The sequence below is a fragment of the Grammomys surdaster genome, unplaced genomic scaffold (genome assembly GCF_004785775.1).
Source record: "Grammomys surdaster isolate TR1022 unplaced genomic scaffold, NIH_TR_1.0 125690, whole genome shotgun sequence".
NCBI classification, from domain to species: Eukaryota; Metazoa; Chordata; class Mammalia; order Rodentia; family Muridae; genus Grammomys; species Grammomys surdaster.
The window spans coordinates 1,506,988-1,529,628 of NW_021620526.1; the positions used below are offsets into that span (position 1 = coordinate 1,506,988).

The 22,641-nt window shown below is 39.5% G+C and overlaps 1 protein-coding gene across 2 annotated transcripts in view; it reads right to left on the reverse strand.

The window, feature by feature from the left end:
• The window catches only part of Mtmr1 (myotubularin related protein 1), a 64,389-nt gene that overhangs the window by 9,112 nt on the left and 32,636 nt on the right, over positions 1-22,641 (reverse strand). For both annotated transcript variants that reach the window (XM_028787993.1, XM_028787992.1), the window contains 3 exons: positions 18,633-18,818; positions 17,439-17,645; positions 7,834-7,926 (listed from right to left, as the gene is read on the reverse strand). In XM_028787993.1, the coding sequence (XP_028643826.1) occupies positions 7,834-7,926; positions 17,439-17,645; positions 18,633-18,818 (486 nt within the window). The remainder of the gene's footprint in view (positions 1-7,833; positions 7,927-17,438; positions 17,646-18,632; positions 18,819-22,641) is intronic.

Consider the following 22,641-nt stretch of genomic DNA (forward strand, 5'->3'; position numbering starts at 1 on the left):
ACCATCCCTGACCTCAAGCTGTACTACAGAGCAATAGTGATAAAAACTACCTGGTATTGGTACAGAGACAGGCAGGAAGATCAATGGAATAGAATTGAAGACCCAGAAATGAACCCACACTCCTATGGTCACTTGATCTTTGACAAAGGAGCTAAAACTGTCCAGTGGAAAAAGGACAGCATTTTCAACAAATGGTGCTGGTTCAACTGGAGGACAACATGTAGAAGAATGAAAATTGATCCATTCTTATCCCCTTGTACAAAGCTCAAATCTAAGTGGATAAAGGACCTCCACATAAAACCAGATACACTGAAACTAATAGAAGAGAAGGTGGGGAAAAGCCTCGAATACTTGGGCACAGGGGAAAAGTTCCTGAACAGAACTCCAATGGCATATGCTCTAAGATCGAGAATTGACAAATGGGACTTCATAAAATTGCAAAGTTTCTGTAAGGCAAAGGACACTGTCAATAGGACAAAACGACAACCAACAAATTGGGAAAAGATCTTTACCAATCCTTCATCTGATAGAGGGCTAATATCCAATATATACAAAGAACTCAAGAAATTAGACTCCAGGCAACCAAATTACCCTATTAAAAAATGGGGTATAGAGCTTAACAAAGAATTTTCAACAGAAGAAACTCGAATGGCCGAGAAGCACCTAAAGAAATGCTCGGCATCCTTAGTCGTCAGGGAAATGCAAATCAAAACAACCCTGAGATTCCATCTCACACCAGTCAGAATGGCTAAGATTAAAAACTCAGGTGATAGTAGATGCTGGCGAGGGTGTGGAGAAAGAGGAACACTCCTCCATTGTTGGTGGGACTGCAAGATGGTGCAACCACTTTGGAAATCAGTCTGGCGGTTCCTCAGAAAATTGGACATAGCATTACCCGAGGATCCAGCTATACCACTCCTAGGCATATACCCAGAAGATGCTCGAACATATAACAAGGACATATGCTCAACTATGTTCATAGCAGCCTTATTTATAATAGCCAGGAGCTGGAAAGAACCCAGATGTCCTTCAACTGAGGAATGGATTCAAAAAATGTGGTATATTTACACAATGGAGTATTACTCAGCTATTAAAAACAATGAATTCGAGAGGTTCCTAGGTAAATGGATGGAACTAGAAATTATCATCCTGAGTGAGGTAAGCCAATCACAAAAGAACACACATGGTATTCACTCACTGATTATTGGATATTAGCCTAGAACCTTGAAATGCCCAAGATGCAACTCACAGGCCACATGAAGCCCATAAAGAAGGAAGACCAAGTGAGGGTGATTCGGTCCTTCTTAGAAGGAGCAACAAAATACTCAAGGGAGCAAATATGGAGACAAAGTGAGGGACAGAAACTGAAGGAGGGGCCGTCTCAAGACCACTCCACCTGAGTATCTATCCCATGTGCAATCACCAAAGGTAGATGCTGATGTGGAAGACAGGAAGTGCATGCTGATAAGAGCCTGATATGGATATCTCCTCAGAGGCCTTCAAGAGTCAGACATATTCAGAGGCAGATGCTCACAACTAGCCATTGAACTGATCATGGGGTTCTCAATAGAGGAGTTAGAGTGAAGACTGAAGGAGCTGAAAGGGTTTGTGGCACCATGAGGAGAGCAACAATACCAACCAACCACAGCTCCCAGGGTCTAAACCACCAGCCTGGGAGCACTTAGGGGGGGATCCAGGGCTTCAGCTGAATATGTAAAAGTGGAGGGCCCTGCTGGGCATAGGTGGAAGAAGAGAACCTTGACCTCATGAAGGCTGGATGCCCCAGGGGGTGGGAATTTTGAGGGTGGGGAGGTGGGAGTGGGGGGGTGTAGATAGAGGTTACATCCACAGAGAAGAAGGAGGAGGGGCGAGGGGATTGGGGGTTCCGAGGGGGTGGTGGGGGATGGGGTAAGGGGACAACATAGGAAATGTAAATAAATCATCCAATAAAAAAAAAAAAAAAAAGAAAAAAGAAAAAAAGAAGGCATATAACCTTAAAAAAAAAAAAAAAAAAAAAAAAGCAAACACTCGGCACTGAGCAGATCCTGGGTAGCAGCTCTGCACCCAATCTCACAAAACCCAGAGGAAGCGGGCCTCCCAGGAGCTCCAACCTGGGCAGTATCTCAGGTAAGGAGACAGCAACACCTGCCCCAAACAGGGAGTAACTAGGACCCACTGGGACCCAGGAATTCACTCCTGGCCTGGAGCACTGGTTCCTTCCTGTCTGGGCCCGAGCACTGAGCAGATCTTGGGCCCCAGCTCTAACCCCAGTAGTAACACCCACCCCACACAGTTCTGAAACAACCAATAGGAAAGACAGGCTCCAGTCAGAGATAGGGCAGGTAGCACTAAGGTGATCTAGATGGTGAAAGGCAAGCACAAGAACATAAGCATCAGCAACCCAGGGTACTTGGCATCATTAGAACCTAGTTTTCCCACATGAGAAAGTCCTGAACTCCCCATATCACCAGGAAAGCAAGAGCCAGATCTAAAATCACTTCTAATGATGATGATAGAGGACTTCAAGAAGGACATAAATAACACTCTCAAAGAATTTGAGGAGAACACAGGTAAACAGGTAGAAGCCCTTAAAGAGGAAACACAAAAATTCCTTAAAGAACTGCAAGAGAACACAACCAAACAGGTGAAGGAATTGAACAAATCCATCCAGGACATAAAAATCGAAGTAGAAACAATAAAGAAATCACAAAGGGAGACAACCCTGGAGATAAAAAGCTAGGAAAGAAATCAGGAGTCATAGATGCAAGCATCACCAACAGAATACAAAAGATAGAAGAGAGAATCTCAGGTGCAGAAGATACCTATTGGTAGAAATCTGTATAATTGTTATTAAGCTGAAGTTATAATTTCTTAAATGGTACAAAATTTACTTTGATTTCAAATTTAAGATTTTCATTGGTATGAGTTTCTTATTGATATAAAAGTGAGATTAATATTGTTACTCTCATAGGCATTATGCCTTTATAACACATTTAGGAATACAAGGCTTAGACCCAGTCCTTTGATTTGAGATGGTTAGCCTGTGAGTTAAGGGCCTATAGCAAATTCATGGCTGTGAGTTTATTGTTAGGGTGTTTTCTATATTTTATTTAGAAATAGCTGAGAGGAGTTAACAGACAACATTCCAGATTGCCTTACATGGATAGTTGATTTTCAAAACGTCAGAAGTCCACAAAATTGACATTACACACATTTCTGTACTAATGTTCATTTTGATTAGAGACGTGTCTGCTCCTGAAAGCTTCCTGTCTTAGATTCTAAGAAGAAATTGAGCATCTTTGGAGTTATTCCAGTTGTGATGAGACAGCCACTAGGCAAGAATTGCGTTTTCATCTACAGACAAATTACTGTCCAGAAAAGGACACACTTGTGGAATAGTCGACTGATTATATCTGCCAAGACAGAGTAATCAGCCCTTAATAATTCTGCATCACTAGGTCTGTCAGACGATCCTGGGCCAGAAGACTGAAGATTGGATGCTCCAACGTTTTGTAGTATAGGGACTGTCCAGGTGTTCAGCAGTCTCTATAAATTGGCTAAGTTTTAAAAGCTATGCTTTGTGCTTCCCATAACTTCAGTTAAGTTATTCTGGATTTCTGACGGGGTTGAAGACTTACAGTCTCATAGCCAATCCTTACTATTTACTTTGAGTGAAAAGATTTGAGAGGATGGTTTTCAGCTGATATTTACTCTAAAGCCAAGAAAAAAGCTAGGTTCAGAACTAAGTCTTTTAGTTAGGAAAGACAACAGAGGTTCTGGTTAGTCAACAAAATGATGGACTGGGTATTAGGTCTATCTTGTACCTTACTGATACAAATTGGTATAGTTATGCTCTAATTGTATTTTGAGAAAAAAGTGTTATTTTAACAGGAAGGGTGATGTGTAGGAGGAGCTAAGGTGGGAAGAGTAAGGAATGGAAGAGGAGGAGTAAGGAGAGGAGGAGGAGAAGAAGAGGAGCTAGGAGATGGGGGGGGCATGGAGGCAGATGTTCGAGTGTCTCTGCCAGTCAAAGGTAGTTTGTATATCTAGGTTGGGTATTGGGTTACACTTCTGATTGTATGGGCATCTTGTTATTGAGAATTACCAAATTTATAAAGCCTTTGATTAACGTTAAAAAATAAATAAATCCTGGTCTAAGACACTTTTATTATACCAAAAAAAAAAAAAAAAAGAACATTGACATCATCTTCAGTAATGGCTATTCTTGGTTCTCCTCAGCACAGCTAAAAGTATACTTTCCTTCATATTTCACTGATCTTTGTGCCCCCAAAACAGACATTTTGCCAAGGTAAAATGGCATATTATTATGGTAGGGATTTGTACTTCTCTGATTATTAGTAATGCTGAGAATTTTTTTTCAAATTTGTTGGCTGTTTATGTTTCTTTATTAAAAAAACAAATATCTATCCAAAAAAAAGCAAACAGTCCATGCAAAATTTAACTAATTGAGAATTTCAAGACAAAACTAATAGATCTGGTTAAGAAACAACTGTTTCTATTTTTAAGATTTTAATTTATTTCTCTAATGGCCCAGAAACACCTCAATATTCTTAGTCATCAGGGAAATGCAAATTAAAACTACTCTAAGATTCCACCTTATACCAATCAGAGTGGCTAAGATTAAAAAAAAAAACCTCAAGTGAGAGGACATTCTGGTGAGGATATGGAGTAAGATGAACATTTCTCCATTGCTGGTGGGATTACAAACTGGTACAATTACTCTGGAAATCAATCTGGTGGTTTCTTAGAAAATTGGGAATAGTTCTACCTCAAGACCCAGGTATACCACTATTGGGCATATACCCAAAAGATGCCCCACCATACTACAAGGAGATATGCTCCACTATGCTCATAAAAGCTTTATTCATAATAGCCATAAACTGTAAACAATCCAGATGTCCATCAACCAAAGAATGAATAAAGAAAATGTGGTTCATTTACACAATGGAATACTATTCAGCTATTAAAAACAAAGGCATCATGATTTTTGCAGATAAATGGATGGTACTAGAAAATATCATCCTGAGTGAGGTAATCCAGACCCAAAAGGACATGCATGGTACATACTCACTTATAAGTAGATATTAGCCATAAATTACAGGTACGTACATGCTACACTTCCATAGAACCAAGGAAACCAAATAACAAGGAGGGCCAAAGGGAGGATGCTTGAATCTTTCTCATCAGGTGAAATAAAATAGATATTGGAGGTGGATGGAGGGATGGAACTGAGTGGGGAAATGGATTGGGAGGAAAACAGGGCAGGGTAGGGGGAATCAGATATAAGGAGATGAGAGAGAGAGAATGGAAATCAGCACTGGGCAGGGGAGTGCATTTCTAGGAACTGTCAGAAACCTGGGATGTGGGGGAGCCACAGGGAGTCTATGAGGATAACTCTGAGACTCGTGGCAGTGGGGGATATGGAGCCTGAAGTGGCCACATCCTCTAGCCAGGCAGAACTCCTAGTGGAGGGATAAGGACAGCAACCTACCCACAAAACCTTCAACCTAAAATATGTCCTGCTTACAAGATGTGCAGAGGCAAAAATGGAGCGGAGACTGAGGAAACCAATAACCAGCCCAACTTGAGACACATCCTATGGGCGAGAACCAACCCCTGACACTATTAATGATACTCTATTATGCTTGCAGACAAGAGCCTAGCATAACTGTCCTCTGAGAGACTGCACCCAGGAGCTGACCAAAACAAATACAGAGACCCACAGTCAGACATTAGATGGAGCCCAGGGAATCGCGTGTTAGAGTTGGGGAAAGGATTGAGGGACCCAGAGGGAATAGGGACTCCACAAGAAGAACAGCAGAGTCAACTAACCTGGACCCTTAGGAGTTCCCAGAGTCCAATCCACCAACTAACGAGCATACAGAAGCTGGACCTATACTACCCCTACACATATATAGCAGATGTACAGTTTGGCCTTCATGTGGGTTCCCCAATAACTGGAGCAGGGGCTGTCTCTGACTCTGTTACCTGCCTGTGGATCCTGTTTCTCTAACTGGGCTATCTTGTGTGGCTTCAATGGGAGAGGATGTACCTAGTCCTGCAATGACTTGATGTGCCAGGGTGGGCTGTGATGGGGAGGGGAGAGGCCCCCTTCTCAGAGGACAAAATTTGTTGTGTTCTTCAATGCCTGCACCAAAACCAGGTAGCTTCTGGTTTTTCACATGATAGAACAAGGCCCAGGTTTACTCTTCTTATAGAAGGCTTACTAGCAATAGGCAGTAGACAACATGGAACTGCTACGGCTTTTGAGAAAACACAAGTCAATGAGAAGAGAGAGTACTATTATTGAAGCTGCTTTCTGCTTGGAGGCACACTGCAGGCTACAGAATGGGAAGGAACTTTCCAGGTTCAGCATTTATCAAAAGTGATTTAAGAACAGAATGAGTGACTAGCTCTATACATATTAGAGATTACTCATACTTAAGAACTATCCCATAAATACAATTCCATGAGCTCATACTTCTAAGTTTCTACCAGTGTGTAAACAAACTGAGTCTGGCAGTATATAAAAAGGGTAATATTATATGACCAAGTCTGGTTAATTCTATAAGAATGCAAGGCTGGTTTAATAGTAAAAATCAGCCGGGCAGTGGTGGCGCATGCCTTTAATCCCAGCACTTGGGAGGCAGAGGCAGGTAGATTTCTGAGTTCGAGGCCAGCCTGGTCTACAGAGTGAGTTCCAGGACAGCCAGGGCTACACAGAGAAACCCTGTCTTGAAAAACAAAACAAACAAACAAACAAACAAACAAAAACCAGTAAAAATCCATGTTACAAAGAAATCAATTATTATAATTAATCATATTAAGAGATTAAAGAATAAAAACCACATGGTCACCTCAATTGTTTTAGGCAATGCATAATGTCGTTTTTCAGAATTTCTGTGAAGATTATTAGCACTGCCAACAGGTTACAGCCAGTAACAGACATTTAACAGCCATGAGACATCTGGAAATAATAATAATCTCAGCAGCAGGCCTGTACTGAGTGACTACCATGTGCTAAAGTTCTAATTTAAAACACTGAAATATACTCTGCTAAATGAAGCTAAGGAAACTGGAACAAAAGCAAATAAACAGAAGTACAATAAACAGAAGTCAGTTTACACTAAAGACTGATTCTTGCCGGGTGGTGGTGGCACACACCTTTAATCCCAGCACTTGGGAGGCAGAGGCAGGTGGATTTCTGAGTTCGAGGCCAGCCTGGTCTACAGAGTGAGTTCCAGGACAGCCAAGGACTACACAGAGAAACCCTGTCTCGAAAAACAAAACAAAAAAACAAAAACAAAAAAAGACTGATTCTTGGAACGTCACTAATTCAGGGAAGGAGGATTCCTGCAAATTCCCTTGCTTACTGGAGTCCTCCTCAATGGAGTCAGGAAACTAAAAGAACAGCTAAGGACAAAAAAGTTGCGAGCTTCCTCTCTGTTATTGGCTCTCAGTGTGAAGATTCTCAGATGCCCTGGATTGGCTTGCTTACTAGCAGTTCTAATGTTGAAGGAAATCTTGGAGTAAGCGCTCAGCAGAGACTGACAAAAGGTAGAAAGTAGAAGCAGAATTAACTATGGATAAGAGGATTGACTAAAACCACTGGCTGAAGAAAACTGTTTCTAATTTTCTGTTCGAATCTTTGAGTGAATGAGAATCAAATTGTACTGAGTAATAGAAGGAGTCATATTTAACACATATACCCACATTTTGAATGAAGTGGCAATGAATATTTGTCAACTATGAGATATATTCAAATCAAAGACAATAATATAATAGGTAGGAAATATACTTGAAATCTCTTACCTGTCTTGTCATCTGCCAAACACAATCAATAAACTGAAGAAATATAGGTGATCGGTCAGCATCTGCATGGTTGTCATCACCATGGCCCACTCTCTGGAAAGAAGCAAACACACACACATATGCATGCTATGGTCCTCTCAAAAGCCACTTAAATTCCCCAGTCATGTCTTATCCTGCCTAAGAGAATTCCTGCTCATCGTGGGCACTCAAAATTGTTCATAACAAGAATGAATTAGAACATTAGAGCATAATGTCATGTAATATTAAAATGTCAAAGAAAATGTACTACTTTGTATGACTTAAAAAAATAAATGACTATATAATTAAAAATAAGAGTTCACTAAACTAAGTGGACTTCACTTCTTTTAGAAAGCAAATTTTTAGTTTACTCTATATTTACATGGTGATGATTTTATAATTTTTCTTTAATATAGTTGGCACCAAGAAAGATGAAGAATTGACCAGCAAACTTTTTGGATCAAATGATGGGACCAAGGACCGCTACTATGGCAAGGAAATAGTATCAGTGTAGGAAGATTAATTAGTAGTTCACAAAATAGAACATATTTCAGAAATGTCAGGAAGCAGGCTAAGAAAATGGCTCACTCCAGCGCCCATGTAAAAGGTGGGTATGGTGGCATGCCTGCAACTTTAAAAGAGATTTTCCAGAAGTACTACAAGTTTAATGAATAAGAAGACATCTATATCATGAGCATTCTAAAAGAAGCTTCCAAATGAGCAAAGGGATAAGAAAGAAATGATTATGAAGATTATTCAATCTTCACAGACAGCTTGGAAGAAAATAATCAATGAATGAAACTGTCACCTGGAAAGACACAAAAACAAGGAAATGAACAAGTAATGTCAGTATCTAACAACCAGAGTAGTGGGTCCCAGGAGAGTTGGAGGGATGTAGAGAGGCACAGATAAATCAAAACATATTGTGTAAATGTATAGACATTTGAAAGAAAAAATTTTATTTTATTTTATTTTTTAAAATAATCTCAGAGATGCCATGCATAGTAGTACATGACTTTAATCAGAGAACCTGGGAGGAAAAGGCAGGTGGACCTCTGTTAGTTTGAGCCTAGCCTAGTCTTCATAGTGATTTCCAGGCCAGCCAGGGCTACATAGTGAAACCCTGTGTCAAAGGGTACCAGCAATTTCTATACAAAACCTCTTAGAGTATATTACCTTGTTTTCATTTGGTGATTAGTTTTGTTGTTTTAGGCAACTTTTATTTTACTTTATAAATTTGTCTATTACTATTTATGTGCATTATGTGTCTGAGGCCAGAGGCTGTTGCATTTCCTGTTCCTGTAGTTACAGATGATTGAGGAGCCATATGGGTGCTGGACACTGAACTGCAAGTACTCGTAACTACTGAGCAACATTTCCAGTCCTTCTTCTTTTACATGTTTAATTATGATACAAATATGCAACATAAAAGTTACCAAAGGTTAAAACAATTCTTAAATGTACAGTTAAATGGAATTACATACTTTTTAAAAAATAATTATTAGTATCATCTATTCTCGAATGTTCATCTTTTCTAATTGAAACTCAGTTCCTATTAAATAGTAGTAAATGGCTACCCTATGCCCCATAATTCATGGTGACAAGCATACTACTTTGTACTATTCTAGCTACTCTGTGTAAATGGAAAACATAACAGTATTTAACATTTTGTGTCTTACTTATTCCATTCAATTCAATGTCTTGAAGGTTTATATGTCAGTGACCTTCTTGACATCATAGGGTTTCCTGGGGAAGGCAGCAAATGGGGGAGCAGCATTGGTGGTTTGGATCATGTGGATAGCAGACAGGTCTCAGTAACAGTGACAGGTGATTTACAGTGCCAGTACTACTGACAGAACAAACTTAATTATCTGGGGCTGGCAAGAATGCCCAGTGAGAAACTCTGAACTATTTTAATTCTTAAGTGTACATAGTTATAGACAGACAGATATACATTTGGTAATTAATTCCTGCTGGGATCAGCAGAGCATTAAGTAAAGGATTAATCATTAAGAGTCCCTTTCTTTCTTGTAGGGAAGCATCTAACTGGCTTGGCAAGAGCCTTGGACTCATTAACTCTTTGTGAACCAGAGAGAGAGAATAAAGCAAAGAACTTAAATCTTTTACATAGGCAATATGCACAGACTCACACACACACACACACACACACACACACACACACACACACACACACATTCTGGTCGGGCCCTACCACTTGTCTCATTTTTCTACAAATGTTCATGCATATTTACACATATACCTACACACATGTATATATATAGACATATACATATATACATTTGGATGGTGTCTTAGTCAGGGTTTTTATTCCCACACAAACATCATGACCAAGAAGCAAGTTGGGGAGGAAAGGATTTATTCAGCTTACACTTCCACGTTGCTGTTCATCACTAAAGGAAATCAGAACTGGAACTCAAGCAGGTCAGGAAGCAGGAGCTGATGCAGAGGCCACGGAGGGGTGCTGCTTACTGGCTTGCTTCCCCTGCCTTGCTCAGCTTGCTTTCTTATAGAACCCAAGACTACTAGCCCAGGGATGGCACCACCCACAGTGGGCCCTCCCACCTTGATAACTAATTGAGAAAATGCCTTACAGCTGGATCTCATGGAGGCCTTTCCTCAAGGGAGGCTCCTTTCTCTGTGACAACTCCAGCTTGTGTCAAGTTGACACACAAAACCAGACAGTACAGATGGATAGTTGAGCCCCCTCCACCAAGCTAACAACTTTATTTCTTTTCTCTGCCCCTTTTATAGACAAAAGATATTAGAAAATTATCTCATAGATAAAATGTGACACAAAAGGAGAGTCACAGAAGGGTGTTGATAGTCCAAAACAGTGTTTCATTCTATAATCTCATTATGAGTTCAAAACAACATTTTCTCATTTTATCATAGTACACACCTGTTGCCTCATCCTTGGATCTGACCTAGAATGGTTTTCCTCGATTCCAAATCTGTCCCAAGCCTGTTTCTCGTTTTAGTGTAACTGTGAAAACTCATTGCATTCCTTATTATGCAGCCTTTACTTACTATTCTAAGAAGAATGGGCACATGCTATGCATGATTCAAACTTTATTATATCTTTCTGGCAAAACAACTAAACCCATCTCTTAAAACTTTCTTTCCAAAATTATTTGAATCAAATCAGGAATTCTATAAAATCATTAATTCATCTAAATAGCATTAATTCATGAAAGTTCATTTTTATTTTGATCTGCAGGAAATCTGTTCAATAGGGTGGGCTAATGCCCAGGAGCCATCAGACTATGCAATATTGACAGGAAAGGCATATCAGTAGCAGGAAGCAACCCTGAGATAAAATTTCTGACCTGAGATGAAATTTCTGAAGGCTCTGTAATTCAGAGATTATCCATTGCAGCCATGCAAAAATGGTGGGCCATCTCCAGGAAAGTCATCCGCATATCTTTAGCCTAACCTAGATGGCTCCTAACATTTATATATGTTGCAATACATGTCAGAATTTCCTTCCTGTTTTAAGGCAAGCACCTCTACCCTCTGAGCTATCTCTCCTGCACTTCTTGTTTTCTTTACAATACCTATTAACACTGTCTGATATAAGGTATCCTGCCTGTCCCTCATAATTCCAGGCAATTTCATAGGATGTGGAATAGGCACAATCCTTGGCAAGACACCTAGGATACCAAGACAACTGAGGCACAGTGCCTGTATATGAGGATTAATTAATTTGTGGAGTAGTCAAGTGGGAAGACCAGTAAATAACAAGGGTAATACACTGTTGCAGGGGCTTTCCCATGTGCATTGGGTATAGTGAGACCAAAAGGGAGAAAATGAACAATCTTAGGATGAGGCTGAGGAAAATATAAGTAAGTAAAGCCACATGAGCTACAATGATGTTAGAGGTTTCATTTATTTAAACTTGAATGGCAGGGGGACACTTGTTCCTTAATGTATACATAAATATACTGTAAGGAGTAAGAAGGAGTGAGAGGCACTTATAGAACTGTAAGTGGATAGTCAGGGTTCACACTGAGGGAACAAGTGAGGAGGAAGAGGTTGAAATACGAGACTAGAGCATTGAGGTATGGACAGAACATCACAGGCATTGAATGCCACACTGGGGAGTTCATACTGGGCAGTGACAACATCAGACCTGTTTCTGGGAATGCCCCATTTGGTTACAGGGGATGATAGGTAGCAAGGAGAAAGGCTTTACAAAAGCTACTACTTAGGATACTTCCTGAAAGAGATTAAAAAAACCTGAGCTAAGGCAGAAACTATGACAATATAAAGAAAAAGTGGCTGTGATAAGACTAGTTGTGATGGGGCCAGGTGGTGGTGGTGCACGCCTTTAATCCCAGCACTTGGGAGGCAGAGGCAGGTGGACTTCTGAGTTCGAGGCCAGCCTGGTCTACAGAGTGAGTTCCAAGACAGCCAGGGCTATACAGAGAAACCCTGTCTCAAAAAAAAAAAAAAAGACTAGTTGTGATGGATGATTGTGAGAAGGAAGGCAGGTTGAAGTGGGGTCAAGACCAACAAGAAGGAAAAATGCAGTTTTATATATATATATATATATATATATATATATATATATATATATAAAATATTTTTGATGAGTGTTCTAATAAAGGGAGACAGGTAATTTCAGTGATAGGTGAAGAATACCATGAAACCAAAAGGGTTGTACTTTAGGGTACAACAATGGGAATGGAGGCAGAATAGAAATAAGTTACCTAGAAAGTTCCATGATAATGTTGAAGAAATAGATGATGGAAGTAGGTAAGGGCAGGTACTAGTTTGAGGGTCTCAGAGGATCATTCACAGAAACTACAAATAATGTAGAGAACAGAGATCCAGAAAATGTGGTTATGGACCTGATCCCTGTTCATAAACTGGCTTAGTGGTGAGACCTTAAGTAGATAACTCATATCCTAGAAACCAGGTTCATCATTTGTCAACTGTAATCTTATGGTCACATTTCTTTCTTTGTAGTTGTAGTCTGCTGAATTTTCAGCATTGACAAGGATGGGTGAGAACACAGCACTGTGGGTCCATCCTGATGCCTGAGCTTCTTGTTGGCCCTGGTACTGCCATGGCTGGCATGACAACAGACAGCTCTTAGTATTTCCTCTCTGGTTAAATAACCTTGAAAACCTTCTTTCCCTCAGGACATATATTCTGGAGAGGAAAGATTAATGAAACTAGCCTCTGTGGCTTTGGAGAAAATCATCTGCAAACATCTGGAAATTCCATACCCTTCCCAATGGAGCTCAGCCTTTGCTGAAGGGGAACAAACAATTTAAGATGGTGTTTTAAAGTAGCCACAAGAGCTGTGAGCAGGGGCCAGGCCAGCAGCAGGCACTTGATATATTCAAATTACTCTCCCTGCAAAACCCTACTGCAGCATGAAGTATCTAAATATCTGACAACAGCTTCCCAGGACATGTAGCTCAGAGATTGGGAAGCTTCCCTCTCCTTCTGGGAGGACTTCTGAATAGCTCTCCTCCTTGAAGTGTATTCACAGCAAATAAACTCAGATCACCACACCTATGCTACTCAAGTCCTTGCACTGCCCATCCTGCAATTCACATTGAGCCTCACACAGACTTTAGGAGTGCTCCAATTCAATGAATTATTCCCAACAGCTCAAGGGGCTTTGCAGAGTAGAATTCACTACCAGTTTTAGTGACACAGAAATGGCTGCCCCAAAATGCCCACCAAATGATGGAACAATTCACCCTTGGGAATATACTTGGCAAATCAAAAAAGCAAGCTTTTCCAGGCTGAATTATATGCCAAAGCTCCAGTACTTTATGATGTGACTGTTTTGGGGCAAGACCCTTTACAGATGTCACTAAAGTTAAGTTCTGACCCAACAAAACTGCTGTCCTTAAAAGATACCAGAGAAATGTTCACGGAGGATGTGGGAAGAGGCAGAAAGAGCATGGGATGGCCTTTTGCAAACCAAGAGCCCTCCACCTGGCCCTTTCTGCTGGGGCAGACTCCTAGCTGGTCTGCTCCCATGAACACACCATATTCTGACCCATCCCAGAGGATCCTCTGCACTCAGAGCAGTTGAGCCCATACTGGATTGCTTGGACCCCTTAGGGAAATGGCCACAGCAGAGTTGTATACAAGGCAGACTATAGGCCTTACACAGGAACAGTTAGCCAAACAATCTCATTCTTTACATCATCAAAAGAGTAATACCTTGAGAAAACAATTTGGTATTTCTACAGAATGTGCACATCAAATTAAAAAGGCTTGTGGTGAATGTCCTCAATTTCTACCTGTACTACATAATAGTGTTAATCCTCAAGAGATGTTATAATGACTCTTGCATTTTTCTTAAATGTGGCCAGTTATTCAGACTATATCATGGACTGGTCTAGAAATCAATCCAATGTTGGAAATAACGTAATCAATCATAGCAAATGGATGTTACTGATATTTCTGATTTTGGACAATTAAAATATGTACATGTGGCTACTGATACCCTCTCAGGCTTTCTAAGTTGCAACTGCTTTAACAGGGGAAGCAACTAAAAATGTAATTAGTTATTGCTTACATTGTTTTTCTATGTTGGCTGTTTCAAATCAGATTAAAACAAATAATGGAACTGGCTATTGCAGTTGAGCATTTGAGACTTTTTGTCATCAATTTAATATTACTCATATTACTGGGATTCCTTATAATCCTCAAGGACAAGGTATTGTGGAAGGGGCCCATGGAACTTTGAAACAATATCTTCATAAAATAAAAAGAGGGGAGGTATATCCCCATACACCACAAATTTATTTAAATCGTATTCTTTTTATTTTAAATTTTTTTAAAAAAAATTGGATGTCAAGGAACTTTCTGCTGAGTGTCTATGGCACTCTACAACTAGGCATACTTATGCCTAGGTGAAAAGGAAGGATCCACTTACTGGCATATGGCATGATCCCGATCAGGTATCTAATATGGGGAAGAGGGCATGTTTGTGTTTTTTCTGCAGGATTCTGAAGGAACATGAAGGCTACCAGAGTGATGGGTGAGACATGCTGATGCCGGGACAAAGAATGATGCTGACCTGTGAACTTGCTGAGTGCCCTGACAAGGGTGACTGGGAAGCTGTATTGGACATATTTTCCTGACCCACCTTTGCTTACCTATATCCCAGATGGGACAAGCTACCTTGCCTCAAGGTTTTAGACCCTGTGGGACAGAGAATCAAAATGAGATGTTATAATGACTCTTGTATTTTTCTTAAATGTGACCAGCTATTCAGACTACATCATGGACTGGTCTAGAAATAAATCCAATGTTGGAAATAACAGTCTTCATTTGGAAGGCTGGATCTGGACATTTTCAGAGATATATTTGGAAGTTAGCTGCAGTTCTCTATGATGTTACTTTAGCAGGAGATAAAGTTGGGACAGGATCTGGATTTCAAACAAGTGTTAGTGCGTGTGTCAAGACTCTTAATTGTCATATTAAAATTACTTTTGTTTCTTCTACAGTATTTAATGTAAGTTGCACTGATTATATACTTTCTAATTGTGTTAGTGTGTTGAAACCTGGCATGTCTGTTACAGTGGTCTATCAACCAGCTTTTGTTTTATTGCCCTGAGTATTATAGACCTTGATATTCTAAAACCACCTTGCAAGTACTAGAATAAGAGAGTCAGCTTTTAAGCAGAAGCAAAGGGGTAATGGGCTTGATTAATGCTGGTATAACAGCTTTAATTACATTAATTGCTAGCACCACTGCTTCTGCAATTGCTTTGACACAAGAAGTCAAGACAGCTACTTTTGTTAATCATTTAGCAAAAAAAATGTTACTAATGTGTTGAGTATTCAAGAGGATTTTGGTAGGTGTTTGGAACAATGGATTGATGTTCTTTGTCCTATTCAAATTATTGGAAGGAAGTTCAGAGTTTAAGAATAAGGAGCCATCACGAGTGTCATGCCAAATACCATTGGATTCATGTTAGATCTAAAATTTACAGTGGTAGTCATTATAATTAGGAAAAAGTTTAAAGAAACTTGCAGTGTATTTGACATAATTCTAACACCTCTCTGGATGTTCTAACTTTGCATAGTGAGATTATGAATTTAAAGAATGCTGTTCTACTGAGCTTTGATGCTGCAGATACTGCTGATAAAATCATCCATGGCCTGAGGTCAGTATTTCAATTTTGGTCACGTTTCAAGAATGGCATATATAGCTTGATTATGCTAGCCCTTTTTGTCCTGGGAATACTTCTATTCCTGCTCATGGTGTTAAAGCATGTCTTTAACAACATCAATATGTTGGTGGCCAAAGTACACAGCTTGAAACTGAAAATGGACCCCAGACAGAGTTATTAATTTAATAGCCTGGCAAGCCAAGGATGGGTAAGATTCTATACAGAGCCTTACCAACCTAAGACATAAATGCATTGCTTTTGATAACGCATATTCCATGATGGGTAAGCAAGGCATTCTTGGCAGAATGACCTAAGACAGGCTTAGTCTTTTTTATAAAATAAAAAAGGGGGAGATGTGGAGAGCTTTGGGGGCTGCTTGGCAGGAATCTGACATTGGCCAAGGACAAGGAAATGGGCTTCAGGCAGGAATCTGACATTGGCCAAGGACAAGGAAATGGGCTTCAGGCAGGAATCTGACATTAGGCTAGAACAAAGAAGTAATTTCAGGTAAGAGTCTAAATCTTGGGCTACAACAAATAAGTAATCTCAGGCAGGAATCTAAATCTTGAGCTAGAACAAAGAAGTAATTTCAGGCATGAAAATGACTTTGGGCTAGGACAGGGAAGTAGGCTCAGTTATTTTGGTCATCCTGGTAAGCCCTTAGAAACAGTGATCATGGGACTTTGTTTATTGCCTTGCTTGTTCTTTGACTATCTGTGTTTATTGTCTTGCTTGTTCCTTGACTATTTGCATCTGTTGTATTTGCTAGAATACAACAGAACTGACCTTAATACTTGCATGTAATTAAAATGGTATAAAAGCAGACAGGGGAAAAACAAACAAACAAACCAAGAAGAGAGACTTTGGGAGAGACCAACCCCACTGGAACTTCATTTTGGACTTTTAGCTTCCATAATAGTGAAAAAATACAGTGGTTTATGTTACTCAGTCTGTAGTACTTTGTTATGGAAAATCCCACATATAAGTACATAATTAACCAATTATAGGTATGTCATGAATCTTTATAGAGGAAGATTATGAGTTTGGGGACTGAAGGAAAGCGGAAATAGTGCACTGACTAAATTATATAGGGCTTCCATTTGGGGGTGACAAATAGGTTTAAGGGCTATAAAGAAGTAATGGTTACATAGCACTATGAGTGCAGGACACTGTATTGGGCACTTTAAAGTGATTAATTCTGTGTTATATGGATTTGACTAATTTTAACAGAAATGTGTAGTTATACAAAATAAGCTCTACTGAGAACAAGCAATGTGGAGGTCCATGGTATTCTATTAAGGAAATTCAAGTCTGGTGTAGAGAAAAGAGGTTGCTCATGCATGTGAATATATGTTACCAAATGCCAGGCACATGTATGTGAAATAATAAAACAGTTATGCATAAGCCAAACCAACATACCAGTGCAAACCTGTGCCCAAAGCTTATCCACTCCTTTTCTATGAGAGCCTCAAATCCTTTAATGGTCCGGTAATAACTGTCCAACATCAGCATTGCCAGAGATGTGAGCTGGGATGTTCGATCCCACCCATCGCTGCAGTGGATAACCACAGAAGTTTTCCCAGATTCTATTTTATCAGCAATTCTCACTGCCCCAGCAAGGAGAACCTTCAAAAAAGAAGGTTAAACAGACAAGGGTACATTAAGTGTTAACTACTGTATAAGATAATTCTGTACAAAAGTTTGGATGTTCTGGCCAGAAAACCATACAAGAATGGTTGTATTTCAGTAAGTTCCTAAGTTTCAGCCCCAGTATCCCAAACAAAACAAAGGTCAACAACAAACACGAAATTAATTAAGAATCACTAGGAACTGTTAGCATCATGTTTTTAAAAAAATTATAAAAATGAGATAAATAAATGGAGTCATTTATTGAAGGGTCAAAAATTCTGTTAAAAACCTGACTAACTAACTAGGCATATTTTACTCCTGTAATCTTAGCACTTTGGAGGCAACTTCTGGCCAGTCTGGGTTAGGTGGTGAATTCAAAGGCAGCCCAAGTTACACAGAAAGACTCGGTCATTTAAAACAAAGAAACTTGGGGATAGAAAGATGGCACAGCAGTTAAGAGTGCATACTGTTTGTGTAGTGTTTGGTTCTGGGCTTAAGTCAGACAGCTCACAATCACCTGTAGCTCCACCTTCAGGGGATCCAATACAATCTTCTGACTTCTGCAGGCACAGCCATTACATATGTGTATATAGCAATCTCCACATATGCATATAATTTAAAATGAAACCATAGCTTTAAAAACCGCAACTTTTTAGAAAACCTAGCACTAGGAAGGTGGAGTCAGGAGGATCAGAAGATCAAATTCATCAAAACAGCAAGTTTTGGGGCTAGTGTGGGCTACATGACCCTGTCTTAAAGTTATTTATTTATTGATTTGTAATTAAAACATTGTGAATTTTTGTCAGAAAAGCCCTCCACAAAGACCATAGTCTAACTGTTTCCAGGAAGAACATTCAAAAGGTTTCCTACATAGCCAAGATGCATTAATATGTAATGTTGAAAAACCACTTATAAATAGAAATATTTATGACAGATGGTTAGATGTCTGAATTATAAAGTAGAAAAATGATTGAACTTCTTTACCCGTATATATTCCAGCCAATGTGTCCCATCCACATTGGATAGCCAATGTGACTCATCAATTGAAGGGTACACGATCTCCTTTAATTTACGAAGTGACTCTCTCATCACATGAATATTGTGGATCTCCAAGAATATGAGTTCTGCATTAGGGTAAGCACTTTCACTTTCATATCCACCACCCTTTGCCTACAAAAAAGCAAAAGATATACATTACTTCTTGAATTAACTTTTGTACTGTTTCTACTGTAATCAGACATAGACCAGTAAAGATACATCAAACTCCCTTGTTAATAAATTTCTATATACTATATGGTTGCCCTAGAACTGCCAGAACACAACAGAGGTACCACGAACTGTCAGCACAAACCAGCAGAAGTGCACCATCTCATTACACCATCACTACATCTCAAGGCTATGAGGCTGAAATATAGGTGCCAGAGGGTCAGAGTTCCTTAGAAGTCTCTAGAAGAGTGCGCCACTTATTTTTCTCATTGATATGACAAAATATCTGGCAAAAGTAACTTAAGGAAAGAAAGTGGCTCACAGCCTGAGAGGACACAGTCCATTACAGCAGAGGAAGAACAGTGACAGATTTAAGAGGTGACATTGATGTAGGCTGCTGCTTAGATCACTGTCTCCTTTTTATTCAGTGTAGAACCCCAGTCTAAGAGGTGGGGGTATCCACATTCAGGGTGAATCTTTCCTCCTAAGTTGAACCTCTCTGAAAACATTCCCAAAGTCATGCCTAGGGTTGTATCTATAGGATTCCAAATCCCGTCAGTTAATGAATAAGACCAACAACCATGGAGAATACTCTTCTTTGGCTCTCCTTGTTCCTAGTATCCATAGGCAGTTTAGGTTTATATACTCAACACTTTAATCTCTATTTCCATGTTTGCAGTTGATCTCCCCTTTGTCTTTGTCTCTGTCTCTGTTTCTACTTTCATTATAAAAATACCTGCTGGGCTAGCAAAATGGCTTAATGGCACTTCTAGGCACTTGCCACCAAGCCTGACAACTTGACTTTGATTGATAACAAGAATCGATATAGGAGAGAAGCAAATCCTGCAAGGTTGTCCTCTGGCGTATACACAAAAGCACACCAATGTATATACAAGTAAATGTAATAAAAAAAAATGTGCCTGTCATGCTGAATTAAGGCCCATCCTAATATAATATGACTTTGGTTTAACTTGATTACATTTATAATGATTCTTTCAAAAATATACTCATAAGCACTAAGAGTTGGGACTTCAACACATCATTTTATTGAGGACACAATTTAACCCTTAATAATCCTTTCACCAACTATGGATTTTAAATCAGTACCAAGTGACCTTTACACAAGGTTCCTTCTGCTAGTGTCATTTATTTACCTAGAAAATGTCATACTATCACAACATTTCTGCATAATAAAACAATTTGGAGTTCTGAAACCATAAAATTTATCTTAGCAATTTAATAAGAGAAAATAAATGTAACAAAAAAGGAGATAAATGATCTTATAATAAACCTGGTGTGTAGCTAGCTTACACTTTACAGTGATCAATATTCAAAACACATTTAGATGAGAGTTCAGAGAACCTGGTAGCAATGTAAAAAGCTACAGCTGCTGTGGAAGACAATTTCAAGGGTCCTCCAAAGTTACAATTGGTGAAAGTTATAACTGGTAAAAGAATACCCATATCATCCAGCCACTATGAACATTTGTGTGCAAGCTTTATTTAAGTACCTGTTCTGAATGAATTCTTTGGCATATATACTCATGAGTAGAAGAGATATATCACAAGAGCCAATAGGGAGAAACAATTTAAATGTCCATAAACTGATAGATGGGCAAATAGAATCTTATCTTTCAATACAATAGAATATTATTCATCAGAAAAAGGAATGAAGTACAGATGTTACAAAGTCAATTATCTTTTAAAATGAAAGAAGAGAGACAAAAGAATTCTTAAATGTATGATTCCATTTTTATAATATATCCAATTGAGTGGAATCTATACTGATAAAAGCATATTAATTGGTGCCAGAGGCTGAACAAGGGGAATGGGGAGTGACAGCAAATGGATACAGAGTTCCATTTGGGGTGATGAATTGGGACAGCAGAGCTAACTTGCAGTATCGTGAATATATTGAAAATCCTTGAAGTATAAACTAAGGAGTCTTATGTTACCTAAATTTTATCTTGATAAAAAGGTAAACATCTGTAACACAAAGACACACTACTCTGCAACTAACTATCCAGTATATACAAATAAATGTCCTGCTCTAGCTCAGTACTGGGACAGTGATGAGTAAGTAGAGACTCTGGTCCTTTAGGTTCTCCAAATTTGCTGGGGTAGGCAGAAGAGAACAGGATCAAGAGCAGCATAGGGCTGAGGGTCATGTGCTCTAGGATAGCACAGGAGGTGCCAGATACCTATATAGCCAAAAGCAAAGAAGGCACAAATTAGGGTACAGACAAGAATACCCAAGACAAATAGAGCACAGAGATGGGTAAGGACATGGTTTCCTGAAATGAAGATAAATTCTACACAAATCATACCAGGTCAATTGGTAAGAATGATAAGTGATAAAGCCAGAAAGCATGCAGAGACTAGATGATATGAGTGAAGGGGTCAGACAGTAGAGGAACAGGGTTATACTGGGAAGGGCCTACGAGGGTAGGGCATTCTGCAGGTAGATTAAGCACAGAGATGCAATCATATGATTTGAGCTATTTAAGAGGCAACACACAGCAGTAATTTGGAACAGTAGGAATGGATAGGACAAGTGATACCTATGATTCTCTGCTGGGTTACATGAGGTGTTAGCATCATTTATTGAGAGCCTATTGGTGAAGGAATATATTCTATGGGGAAGATTAGTTTCAAGTTCAGTGAGGACCAAATGACTTTGTGATAAAACTTGGCTGGAGACATTTATAGGCCAAGGGATACAAAGGTCTAGAACTCAGAAAAAGTGTGAACTGTGAATATCAATGTGGAATATTTGTCATACTGATGGATGACAAGGGAAGACAGAAAAATGCTGCATAACTACCTCTTCTACCTTAACAAGATGCAGGAAGGGGAGGCAGTTCCTGTCAGATATAGCTTGTCTTCTATGAAGAAGCAGTCAGTTTTTGAGAATGAGGGGCTGGGCAGGACTATATACTTAATCATCATAAATGGGTTGAAATGGCCTTTGTGGAGAATCAGGAGCTGGTTGGAGAAATATAGAAGACCACCCAGCAGCACTGAGAAAGGTACACAGGACAGTTGAAATGGATTGCAAGGCAGTGATGACTTTATTTGGGCACCTACTTTGTGTTAAGCTATAAGCTAGGCATAGAAATCAGTTCCTGGGAGCCAGTAGCCAATGGGGAGGAAACTCTGTGAGGGGATGAGCTGGAAACTCTTAGCTATATAGCATTTCAGCACTGCAGCAGCATGCATGCACTAAGAATTGGAATGAACCTGGGGAACATAAAGTCAATTTGCTGCCTACAAGCTGATTATAACAATGCACAGAAAACAAAGGCTCATTAATTAAACCAAGGGTATAGAGTTAAAAGAACACTGCATACCAATTCTATAACAGAACGTAGGGATCAGTCATCTGGGAGTCTCAAGACAAAAAGGAAAGAAAATGAGAAAGAAAACTCACTGATACCTTGGAAGGAGCAGAGTGTGAGGTTTAGACAGTTCTGGAAAACAAAAATTTGTTAGACAGACCTGTATCTATCAGGGCCAACAAGAGTTCTTGAGAGAAACTGGTGATATGGACAAAATATGTGCCCGAATCTGCAATCTGAGCAGTAGAGGTGGGGCCACAGGGATGCCTGCTGAGAAACAAATCAGCATATACCTTGGCTTGAAGCAGCTAGCTGGGGAACTCAGGTTCTTATGTTTCAGGAGCTGAGAAAGTACCAGCCTAAAGAATGGGGAAGTGACTAGCTATGTGAACACAGGAAAGATTCTGTGATGACCTTGAGATGTGCTTGAGGAACTGAAGGAGTTATCAT